The sequence below is a fragment of the Nelumbo nucifera genome, chromosome 3 (assembly GCF_055504915.1).
Source record: "Nelumbo nucifera cultivar China Antique chromosome 3, China Antique-T2T, whole genome shotgun sequence".
Taxonomy (NCBI): domain Eukaryota; kingdom Viridiplantae; phylum Streptophyta; class Magnoliopsida; order Proteales; family Nelumbonaceae; genus Nelumbo; species Nelumbo nucifera.
Genome location: NC_142651.1, coordinates 67337150 through 67350128, shown reverse-complemented (window position 1 = coordinate 67350128; position 12979 = coordinate 67337150). Strand labels below are relative to the sequence as shown.

The following is a 12979-nucleotide window of genomic DNA, read 5'->3' as shown; positions in this document are numbered from 1 at the left end:
GCTTTATCTTCAGCTGTCATTTGTGTATTTTCTTCTATTCCTTCTGTTAGAGCTTTAGCTTGAGCTTCTAAGGTGTTTACTCAATTGCAAAGTGCAATCAGTAGCTCTTCATTAGCTTGTTTATTCAATCTTCCTTTCATATCTCTTCCTTGACAGCGAGCCACCTGGACCCTAGGCTCTAATACCAACTGATGTAGAACTATGAATGAATGGGTTTTGTCTTTGATTGCTGTTAGTGGCTGAGCTCAAAACCTCAAGAGGGAAGACAAGAGATGAAAGAAAGAAGAGAATTCTAGGAATCACTCCTAGGGTTTCTAGAATCACTCTAGGGCATGAGAGTCATTCACCATAGGTAGCATAAGCTGTAGGAACTTAAATAAACTGTATAATTCTTTTATAAAACACCACGTGTGTGTGTGTATAACAAAAATAGAAGCTTACTAAATTACCACTATCCTCCTCAATTCAAAGAAGACTTAATAGCTCTCGAACTACTTATTCAATGACTCTGAAACTTTAAACATAAACCAATATATAACCAGATAAGCCAGACCCTATCATCAGAGGACCCACAGAAAATTGTACAATGACAAAAATACCCCTGGTGTCCAATTCAGTGCAAATTGCAAGTACAATTATCATGACATATCAGGAGCTTTTGTAAGGTCTTCTTTCTAGAATAATTCTTCAGGGGTTTAGAGTGGTCTTCCATCAAGCTGCCTTAGAAATCCAGACCAGTCAGGTGTAGGTGAAGCATTTAGAGGTCATGGTGCCAGAATCATACTAAGTTTCCCAGGACCAGAAGGTGAAGAAACATTATTGAGGGTATCAATAAAAAAAAACGTATGTAAGTGAGGGCTGAACTCCTTTCTCTTGTCTGAGGCTTAAGGTGAGAGTAGGGTTGTCAATGGATTGGGTCTACCTGACAGGCCCAAGCTTACTGAACTGATTATAACAGTTCTGGTTCCACGATTTTGTCCTGATTAATAATTGGGTTGGTTCTGGTTCTTGCCTGTCCTGAACTGATTCAGACCCAGAACTGATTATTTTATTAAATATATAAGATTTTCTTATAATTTTATCATATTTTATGTTTGAAATGGTAAATTTGATAGATAATATATAAGATAATAAAAATGTTTAATTTATTAAAATATAATAAATTAAAATAAATTAGTATTTTTCTATCATTTTATTAAGGTTATATTATCAAATTTTAAAATTTTAAGTTATTATTTAACTAAATAAATACAAATTTCAATGTAATCGGGTCTGGACCCAATAGACCTGACTATTAACTGGGATGGTTCTGGGTCTGTTATTTTGCCCCAATTAATAATCGGTTCAGGACTGGCGCCACCATGTCCCAACCCAGACCCGACCCGTTGACAGCCCTAGGTGAGAGCACACCTTGGATTGGAATGAATTGATTCTTGAGGGAGATAGGAAAGTGGTAACTGGCTAACAGTGCCCATGAACTGTCAGATTCTTGCTAAGAGAGGCAAAGGCATTGGCTTCAAATCTGAACTACCCAATTAGGTTGACACTCATATCAGCCAATATGGAGGACTCAGCTGGTAGTTGATTTGTAACAAGTTGATAGTATGTATATAGATTTTAAACATGTCAGCCTTGGCTGTTGTACTTGTACCTTGATTTTCTGAAATGGTCATTCCCATTGTACATTAATAAGATGATACTTATAATTGATGATCCACAAAAGTAGAAAAAAGTCCAAAGAAGAAACATGATCTTCAATTTAAAAGCCAAAAACCAACCCTCTCTAATGTAATAATAATTGTCTCCAGGGCAATCTGGTCAAGTGCAAGAGCCATCCGATCAGTACTACCTAGTCCCCTTCCACAGTTGCCTTTTGGCCACTGTTGCAAGTGGTTAAATTCTTGAGACTGTGTACTAATGCAATATAGAAAAAAAAAAGTTTGTTTATGATCTGTTTGATCTTTTTCTCATTTTCTTCTCTGTAACCCTGATCATTCTTAGTGAGGTATGGCCACTTATAGCTAGCAAAATGGAAGTGAACAGTTTCTATGCACATATGATAATCCTTGACTGGTATCCATTATCCAAAGAAGTGGTATTCTAGTTTTCAGTCCTTGTGAACAAATCACTGGTTATGTAAGTGATAAAAGGTGTCTTGTATTAAAGGGATGAATTAAAAACTAAAATAATAGAAAAATCCAAAAGGTATATGAAATTTGTTTGTATTTGTCCATATTGAGGTATTTTTGGTACATGAGATACCTTGTTTACTCTTAGTTCTAAACAGAATAGGGAACCTTGAAAGTCTTAATTTCATGATGTAAAAGCTAGGTTGTTCTCTAGGACTGTCTTCAGTTGAATGCAGATAGTGAATTTTGCAGGGACCTTTCATAGTTGTAGGCACAAAATGCCAAACCATGTCAAATCTTGTATATTCTTCTCTGTTTACACCATAGATGTCAAGGCAATGGCTAGGCGACTAGGCAATTTTTAAAGGTTGCTTCACCCAACGCCAAGATGGTTTTCATATTAGGCACTCACCCATATACATATTATATCATTATTTTCTGAAAGCCTATATATATTATATCATTCTATTGGTTGGCTTTATTTATTAGAATACACCCTGTTGTATGTTGAAATTTTTTTATTAAAGCTACGAAGGTTTCTTAAACTCGGATTTGATCCTCAAAGAATAGTCCTCAGTCTGTCCTCACAGCCCCTTGCAGCCGTGCATTGGGAATATCTCCGTACTTGTATGTTTTTATTCATGGAGAGATATTCCCAATGTACAGCTGCAAGGGGCTTTGAGGATGGTGTGAGGACAGCATTGTGAGGACCAAATCCGAATTCAAGTTTCTTTGGGTTTGAGTTCTGAACTGAGACTGAGAAGATAAGATTGAGGACTGAGAAGTTTCCATTGTTTCTGTCCAAGTCGTCCAGGACCTCCAGGTAAGTTTCTTCTTCTTCTTAAATGGTCTGAGTTGTTCTGTGCTCCTATATTTTTTTCTTACCTTTTATAGGAAATATTTTTGGGGCGAAACAGGGGCTCTGCTTCCCCCTCCACCTCCTCCAAATCGTCCTGTTACTCTTGTATTTTATTTTCTTACTTTTTCTTAAATACTTTTGGGAATGAAACAGGGGCTCCACCCCCTTCTTCTCAACTTTCTAAGTTTCTCCTGTAATTTTTGCACTATTTTTTAATAATGTTTTTTTTTGGAAGAAAACAGGGTTCTGCCCCTTTATTTTTCTGTCTCCTTTTCTCTGCATTCTCCCTTTCTGTTGGCCTGAAACAGGGTCTCCGCCCTCTTAAACACAGTTCAAAGCTGTCCTCTTACTCCTATATTTTTATTTTCTTACTTTTCTTAATAAATGTTTTCTGGGAACGAAACAGGGGCTTATTCTCTTTTTGTTTTGCTGCATTCGCCCTTTTTTGTTGGCCTGAAACAGGTTATTTAGCATTGAAATTAATATATTTAAATGATATATATATGATGGCATTTTATGTTTTTATATGAAATGTATACTTAGTTACTTATTTGTATTATTTTATTGCTAATAGGCAGCATACAGGTATGTTGGTTAGTATAAAAAACTAATAAAGTTGCTTAAGAGGGCTAGGGATCTTTTGATTTTATACTTTCAGATTCCATCACCTAGGCACCTGGGTGCCCCCTTGGTTGCCTAGGCTCACTTAGGCACCTCAACAACTATGGTTTACACCATCTTCTTTCATTTATTTTGGTTTCTATCACAACCATAAAGAATTGTTTGCATTTAGACATACTGAATTTTGAAGCCACAGTCCTTGATTATTTTTTAAAATCAATGATCTAACCCCAAATTCACAATAATAGGTTTTAACTTTTTCTTGATAATCTCTTCAAAGCTACAGTCCTTGATTTTTTTATTTATCTTGATCTCATATAATTCAGGACAAACTTTTATTGACGTTCAATATCACCTTTTGGTACAGACATAGCTTGAGGGAGGTTCTGGATGCACCAAATGTCATGAATTTGATAAAAGACACGAAAGCAGCACAAGAGGTAGTAAAGAAAAACCAATATGATTAGTTTTTTCTTTTTTTTTTCTTTTATCCTGATTGGGAACTGTGAAATTTTATGAAGGTTAAAAGAGAATGTTTCCTATTGACCCCTTGTTTATGAAGGCCATGGTATAGGCTGGATTCACCTATCTCTCCAACTGTATACATTATACTACAGTCCAAAAGAGATGTTTCCTATTGACCCCTTGTTTAGCTAAAGTATCAGCTAAGTTTCTGTACTTGTCTTATACAGTATTTTCCTTTTGATAGTTTTCCTTGTCTAGATTTTTTTAAACCTGAGGATCTTTACAAGGAGGTTAATTTTGTCCTTGCCATATTAGTTCTTTTCCCTTGCAAATTAATATTCTTTAAGTAAATATTATTTTTTATGTTATATGTCAGGTGCGGGTTCTCAAGGATTTCTTCAGCATGCTCTCAAATGTCAGTTTCTACCCTTCAGATATATTTTTTTTCTTAAAATATGCATGATTGATATTCTGAGCAATCATAAAGAGTTTGAAAAATGTTTTTGGTTTGAGGTTTCTGTATTCAAATCTATCATGTGAATCATGGTTCAATGGTTTTTAATATTACCTCAGATCCACGAACTATACATATTTAGCTAGCTTAGCTAATGATCAAACTAAAAATAAAAAAGCTAGCTTTTCTAATTCTTTAGGGAAGCAGTGCAGTTTCACTCATCACTGACCCTTTGTTGGGCCCCCAGATGAGTCTGTCAATGGGCTATGGATGCTCCTCATTCATGGCTTACAGTTGACCTCATAGTGCTCATGTTCAGGTGTCCAGCTTCTCCGGCTGGTGATTCTTGCCTATTTGTTCCATTAGCAAAGCTAAGTTCCACAGTCCACTACAGATAAGAAAGAAACTTTTGGAGCTGTAGTAAATTTTTCTTGGTTGAATGGAAAATTTGGCCGAGTTATTCCTGTTGTTGTTATTACATGTCTTGGGGTTTTCTTGCTAGGCTTGAATTTAAAGGGCTTACACATTTTGCACAATTTTCATGGTAATCCGTTCATTGTAGTAAACATTCCTGCTTTGATCTTCATTTCACAATGACATCTTACTCTATTTTAATTCAATAATTTTCTATTTATTTTATTTTTTGGGTTAGATATGTTCTTTGGTTTTATTATGATCTTAAATTCATAGTCATTTTTATTTTATTTTGGCATTTTACTACATTTTGTTCTCAGACTTGAATTTTGATTTTATTGTTTAGGATCCAGCTCGAGCATGCTATGGGCCAAAGCATGTTGAGGTTGCACATGAGCATATGGCTATTCAAACACTTCTAATCACAGATGATCTCTTCAGGTACTTAATTTAGGTTATGCTTGGATAAGCATTTTCAAAGTACTTTTGTGCTTCGGGAGCAGAAAATATGCTTTGGAGTTGATACCATGTTTTTCAAAGCAAAAACACCCAAAGGAGAAAAACTTGTGCAACAAAAAGCAAAAAATCATATTTTTTCTACTTTGTGCTTCGAAAGCACATTTGGGCTAAATGTGTTTTTCACTACAATGCATAAGGTGCAAATGTATATATGTCACATTGGTAAGATTTGCAACACATGGCACAACTATAGGTCATGATGCCCATAAATATATGCCATGTGTAATATGGAATTTATGTCACCTGGCATAACATATGCCATGTGGCGAATTTGTGAATATGACAAAATATATGCCATGCGGCAAAAGTTTTGACATATGGAAAGATATATGCATGATGTCCATAAATAGATGATGTGGCACAATGTATGCCACGTGACAAATTTGTGAGTATGGAAAAACATATGCCTGTGGCATAATTAGTGATATATTCCATGATGCCCATTTATATATGCCATGTGTGTCAAATTTGTGAATATGGAAAAATCTATGCCATGTATCAAATTAGTGACACATGGCAAAATACATGCCAAGTTTGAGGTTCAAAACTATGGGTCATGTGACACATGGAATTTGTTGTCACATGTAGCAAAGTGGCATAACAACATGGTGTAACCAAACATTAATTTATGCTTTTAATCTCAAAAGCATGTTTTGACAACAATAATTACCAAACTACAAAAGCACAAAACATACTTTGTTTTTTTGTACTCTGTAAAACGTAGAAGCAAAAGCTTATCCAAACATAATCTTAGTTACTGAATCTTCTGTACAGGTTGGTGCACGAAGCACTTGCAGATACTGCATTAAATCTTTGAATTCCTACATTGTCTTCATCACTGTTCATTTGTGTCTAGTTTTTCTTCTTTAGTATTAATGTGCTTGTCATTGTTAAAGAGATGAATCTTCTACTTTGGCAGACTATGAGTAGCAATTATGGTCGTCATGTCAATACTTTGGAACCTTTTATGGCTCCATCTCTTCCCCCAATCTCACAAATCATTTGAACCTCTTTTTGTCTTGTTCAGAAGGGGGTGTTAAAGGTCTCATTTGGAGGTTTTCATTGTCTGGCTTTCAGCCTGTCAACAAGACTGCTTTACTACTGTTTTTAATAGAGCCCAACTATGGTGCATTTAGGAATATTTACTGCATTTTAAATAAAGGTTTCAACCAATTACGATAAAGATGTCACATGGCGTAGTTACTTTACATCGGTTCATGTTTCATAAAGTTTTCTTACCATCAAGACTTTAACAACGTTAAAGGTGTCAGCTGTGACATGTATTTTATCACTGGTTCATGTTTTTTCTTCATAGTGCAATTCATGCACCATAGATCTTGCCTTGTTTAATCAGAAATTTTCATCCTTTAACCTTTATGAAAAATTGCAGTGAAGGTTTCTGGTTTCTTGATGGAAGTTTTCTCATTTTACTCTTTTCCCCCACCAACACTCCAAACTTGTATTTCTATTGTATGTTGATATTGGCTGGTTTACTTATTTCAATTTAGGAGATTATGTTTAAATCTATTATGCCATGCCAGTTTCTAGCTTGTTTCCTCTAATGTTTTTTTTTTTTTTTTAATTTTTTGTGTGTGTGTATGTGTCTTCCCTTCCAGAAATTCTGACATAGCAATGAGACAAAAGTATGTAAATTTGGTTGACTCAGTCAAGGATTCAGGTGGCAGTGCATATATATTCTCTTCTATGCACGTATCTGGAGAACGTAAGGATGGTTTTCTTGCAACCTTTGCATTACTCTTCATTGTTTCTATCGTTTATTTAGAACATTCTTCAATTAGGTAAACTGGACCCTTTAATTTCAACACTCAAAAGTAGAAGTTATCTCATGTAAACCATTCTTCTAAATTAAATGTTTCTAAAGAGTACTAATCTTATTTTGCTTCATTTTCTTTGTCATGTGGAACAACAGAACTAGCACAACTTACCGGAATTGCAGCCATTTTGCGCTTTCCACTTCCAGACCTGGAAGACATTGAAATGTGATATTACATTCCAAGGATAAACAATGCTGGAGCCTGGAGGCTGTGATGGAGCCTGGAGGCTGTGATTAATTACAACATGTCTGGAGGCTGTAATAGTACCCTTCTGTTAGTTACAACATGTCTGTATATCATACTTTTAATTTAATTTATTAGGGGCAAACAATGCTGGAGCCTGGAGGCTGTGATGGAATCCAACGGCACAAAAAAAAAGGAGTTTTTGTAAGGTTGCTGGAAATGTAGAATCAAATTTAATTATGAATGTATACCATGAGCTCTGAATCGGTGTATGTTATGCACACATGTTTGTGATCTTGACGAATTTGTGATCATTTGATAAGTTGATATCATGCAATTCTATGTAACTTAATAGAAAAGTTATTTGTTTTATGTTTACAACTTTCTTGCTTTGGACGGTGTAGGTCTAGATTGTAGGGCACCGGGGATGTCTACCTGAAAGATGGTAGACGACAAGGAAGCTTTCTGTAGGGCAAAGACCAGGGGAGAGGAAGCTAGGGTTTTAGTGTAGCAGAGCTTATGCAGGGTTTTGAGAGAACTCTCATCTGGAGATCCTCAGAGATCCCTTATTTATAGAGTTGCTTCATGAAAGGAGAAAAACTTTTTCACTCTGGGAAGGTGGTCCCGAATTTGTTGGATCTAAAACTAGTAGGTGGGTTGGGGTTTTTTCATGTGTCTATGCGGTCATGTTGGTATTGAAGATCTCTCTTCTCTTGGAGTGTGCATGTAAGCATGAGGCTATACACTGGAGACATTACTCTAAATAACATCTAAAGAGTTGATAAAGCTATATGTTGGGTGGATTTGAGCCGAGGCCGAGCCAAATAGTATGAGGCTCGAACTCAGCTCGCCAAGGTTGTATTAGGCTCGAGCTAAAATATTGAGCTCGAGCTTGAATTCGATTCCAGCTAGAATAGAGCTCTAGTTCGGCTCGAGTAAAAAACTCATAAGTTCGAGTTTGATTTAAAGAAAAACATTTTATAATATATATATACATATATATATATATATATATATATTTGAACTTGACTCATTTATTAATCGAGCCTGTAAATTGGACTCGAGATCGAACTCATTTACCACCCCTGCATAAGGTATAAAGTTGATGTGTAGGTGGAAAGTTGGGTCATCACAAGACATTACAACGACTCGCGATGTTGAGATATAATGTCATACCGTATCTTACAACTGTTACTTTGACATGAGTCATTGTAGGCAAATGGACTAGGACTTGGTGTCATTGTTTCAATGTTCATTGGTCACTTGTGTATGTTCACCGTAGGTTGTCGTCCATCGCAAGTGTAGCAATGTCAAATTTCGTGTACTTGCACATTATTCATCCTGCAATTTCTGAGTGCACTGAAAAAAAGGTCTACTTTTTTTTTTTAATCTTAATGTCGGTAAACAAAATATTTGCACTTTGGTTGTGATGTGAGTAGGTTTTAAGTTGGGTTAGGTGGGTGATGGAGAAGCTCTCCCCAATAAGAGAGTCATAGATATTCTGACATGACGTTTGAATTATTCGATGAAATGTTTTAATTAATGAAAAGTATTAAAAGAAGGGGTCATTAATACAATGAAATGATCAAGAGTCATGGTGGCGGCTTATTGATTGAGTATGCATTAAATGAACATTGAAATGTTTTTGTTTAGTAGTGACCTAGGATGTAAATATGCAAAATTGACAACCCTCATATGTAATTATATTTTTTGATCAGTGTTTTCTTGGTAAAAACATAGTAATAATTCAGAACAGTGAAGAGAGAAGAGAAGAAAAGATTTGGAGTTAAAATCAGTAGCCGGCGGTGTTAGCTTTTTGGTATTTATATTAGGGCGAAAATAAAGAAAATTAACAGATTCAACACTCACCCTCTAGTTGGGATATAGATATTAATCATGCTCAATTTGTCATTATAAGTCATTGTATTGCAAATGATGCAAGTCCTTTATAAATATATTTGCAAGTTGCTCCTTAGAACTAACATATGGAGTACTCACTTCTCATTAATAATTTTCTCTCTAATAAAGTGTTTGCTAACCTCAATATGTTTAGTTCTATCATGAAGAACTAGATTAGCTGCAATGTTGATGGCAACCTTGTTATCGCAATACAATGACATGGGGCTATCAATTGGAAAACCCAACTCGCTCAACAGATTCTTTATCTACATAGATTCAGCCACTCCATAGGGCATTGCTCTACACTTAGCTTCAGCACTAGACCTAACCATAACACTTTGTTTCTTGCTTTTCCATGTGACAAGGTTTCTTTCCACAAAAGTGCAATACCCACTAGTGGACATTCTGTCATCAACTGATCTGGTCCAGTCAACATCTGTATATACATCATCCTTCAAATGGCCATTCTTCTGGAATAGTAAACCAACTCCTAGAAACTTCTTTAGATACTTGAGGATTCTCTCGGCTGTCTCTAAGTGTGTAGTCTTAGGAGCATGCATGTACTGATTAAGAACAGCCATGACATAAGCAATGTCTAGCTGGGTCATGGACAAATACAAGAGCCTTCTCACAAGTCTCTGGAATTGCTTTACATCCTTGATAATCTCACCACAATAATCACCCAATCTGTGATTTGGATCAATGAGAGAATTAGTTGGTTTAACCGCAAGTTTTCCTGAATCCTATAACCGATATAAGATGTATTTCTTTTGAGAAATGAAGATTCCCTTTTATGAGCGGGCCACTTCAATTTCAAGGAAATACTGTAAGGGACCTAGATCCTTCACCTCAAATTGAGTGGCTAAGAGGACCTTTAGCCTTGGAATTTCAACTTTCCAGTCATCTATGATATCAACATACACTATCAAGGTTGCAATCTTTTCTTCTCCTCTTTTCATAAAGGGTAAAATACAAATTTCTCTCATGAAGTTTCTGACAATCATAAAAACCTCCCCTATAGTTTCATTTTAGCAAAAACCTCCCATTTATTTTTGAAAAAAATTGACAGAAATTTCTCTTTTGTTAATGACTAAAACGGAAAACATTAAATTGATGACTTTTTTTTCAAAATACCTATTTTACCCTTTATGAAATAATGTGTATATGATTTTCACTAAAATACCCCTATCAACATTTTATACTCCGAAGAGGAGAAACTTATGGGAATGAATTTAGGAAGACTGAGCCAAGAATTTTGGTTAGGTGGGTTCTCTACAACTATCCAGATTGATGATTGAGGATAGTTGCAGAGAGTTCAAGTTTGAGGATTGAGAATAGTTGTAGAGAGTGGGGTAAAGGGAAGAGTTCCCAGAAGAGGCGAGTGACAGCTTGTTCAACGATGATATTGGACGTTTGGTGAGCCCAACTTTGGATACAAAGGAGGCCGAAGACAATGAAACTGCCATTGATGCAGGACCAGGTAGGATCAAAGGTTTGGATTCTCTCGAGGCATATGCATCGGAACGAGGTAAGGAACGTTTGGATCTTGGAGAGATCAGGTGATGATTGGCCAGTGATTTGTAGATATGATTTGAAGATGGTGTCAGAGAGATCATTATGTTGAAGTTCGTCTACTCCCCCAGTGTTGTTGTCGAAATCCGCACCAGAATCTAATGACAGAGAAAGACGCTGGTTCATTGAAGCCATGTTGAGAACGATGAGTGCATACTGAGCGAAAACCAAGGAGGTCTCCGGTGGTACCAGTGTGGGGAAGGCTCTTGGAAGCACTCCAAGAGCTAGTAATCACGAAACCAAGGAATGAACAATGGAGCATTTGGATTCAAGGAAGATGTGGTTCGCCGCGACATTACGTCCATTACTACTCAAAAAATAGCCATTGTTGACTGAAAAGCAAAATCTAATGATCTCTTTTAGAACAACGTCAGTGAACGGATAGACCAATTCCTTATAAGGTGAGAAGAATAAACAAAAACCCTCGGAGTTGTGTGAAATAGTTGACCTATAGAAAGAGATGCATTGCATATTATCGGTAAGGGCAGGGGCATTGTTGGGAATAAATTATTAAGATGGTAAAATGTAGGTCCAAACCAAATCCAAAGCTAATGGTGTGGTTAGATAGTGAACCCAAAAGCTCCGAATCTAATACTGGTTTTGCAACTAGGAAACGACGGGGCACTTGGTTTTTTCCCCCTCTTTCTAGTGCCTACATCTCTCTCTCTCTCATCCAGAGTCATTACTATTGGGAGAGCACGCGGTATTGGGTTTCGTCCTCACCCGCCTATTCCCAAAATGGTGGTATTAGTGTGGTTGTATAAAGCACAATAGTCTCCCGTGAAGAATAGAGAAAGAATGGAGGTCTTTGGTGAAGAACCACCTGTATTCTCAGAGAATGAACAACAAAATAGTCTTCGATGAAAAACGGTGATAGTCTTCGATGAAGAAAGTTCTGGATTCTCAAAGAATGAAAAATGGTTTGGTTTATCAAAGAATGAACAGAATAATAGTCTTCGGTGAAGAACGGTGATAAACGATTGTCTCTGGTGAAGTACAGTCGCTAGAAAAATGAATGGTGGAATATAGAATTTTGCAAATTGATATGATGATGCCCAAGGGTAAAAATGTAATTATACACGTTTTTCCATCTTGGTCATTGATGGAAGGGAGGTATATGTTAATTTTTTAAAAAGTAAAGGGGAGGTTTTTGTTAAAATGAAACTATAGGGGAGGTTTTTATGATTGTCAGAAATTTCAGGGGAGGTTTTTGTATTTTACCCTTTCATAAATAATGTATGGTCAGTCTGGAGTCCATCTTCAAATGATCTTTTTACCCTGGTCCCTTATCATTCATTTAGATAATAGTCAGCCCATTTGAGCTTTCATCAAAACATTTCTTTTAATAAACTCTACAAATCACCAAGGATGCATAGATCAAAGGGCAAAAGAAAAAGAAAAGAATGAAAAGAAACCAAAAAGTAGATAAAGAGAGTGAAGAAAGAAAAAATGAGAGAAAAATTAGGCACAAACTCACTAAGGAGCCCTAGCATTTTCAAGAGCAATAATTCTCCCTCAAGTAGCCAACTGGGAACAAGTTTGACATGTAATTCTTTTCATGAATCATGCATACAATCAAGAGATGATGGGAGTCCATCTATTGGTTGTTTGATTTACCTTATTCATTCTAACTCCTTTTATTTAATCCCCTATCCAACCATTTAAGCCTTCATGTTAGGCATTGTTCATCGACTCATCCCTTTTCAAGTGATTAATGTCAAAAGTTCAAATACCAAAACAAGAGAAAACTAAGCCAATAATGAATATTCAAAAGACATAATGAAGTGAAAAATTAAAAAATACGATCAATCAAAAGGAGACAATTGGGGCAACAAAGTATGATATTGAAAAACGAAAAGAAAAGGAAAGGAAAGAGAGGAGTACAAAAAAAAAAAAAAAACAGGAGCAGTTAAGTTAGTAAACCATTCTCCAGGTGGCATCAATTCTTTGATGTCATTTTGACCTTACCTATTCATATTTTGTCCTAAAACAAAGTCCTCCTTGATCAAGAAAGAAGTATGGCACATGG

The 12979-nt window shown here is 36.0% G+C and overlaps 1 protein-coding gene across 1 annotated transcript in view; it reads left to right on the top strand.

Moving 5' to 3' along the window:
- PEL1 (Eukaryotic release factor 1 (eRF1) family protein) overlaps nt 1-7857 on the top strand; it is a 79192-nt gene extending 71335 nt beyond the window's left edge. The window contains exons 12-16 of the mRNA XM_010248075.3: nt 3977-4049; nt 4451-4489; nt 5289-5383; nt 7078-7184; nt 7392-7857. Coding sequence (XP_010246377.1) covers nt 3977-4049; nt 4451-4489; nt 5289-5383; nt 7078-7184; nt 7392-7465 — 388 coding nt within the window. The 3' untranslated portion in view covers nt 7466-7857. The remainder of the gene's footprint in view (nt 1-3976; nt 4050-4450; nt 4490-5288; nt 5384-7077; nt 7185-7391) is intronic.
- Nucleotides 7858-12979: the final 5122 nt, after the last annotated feature.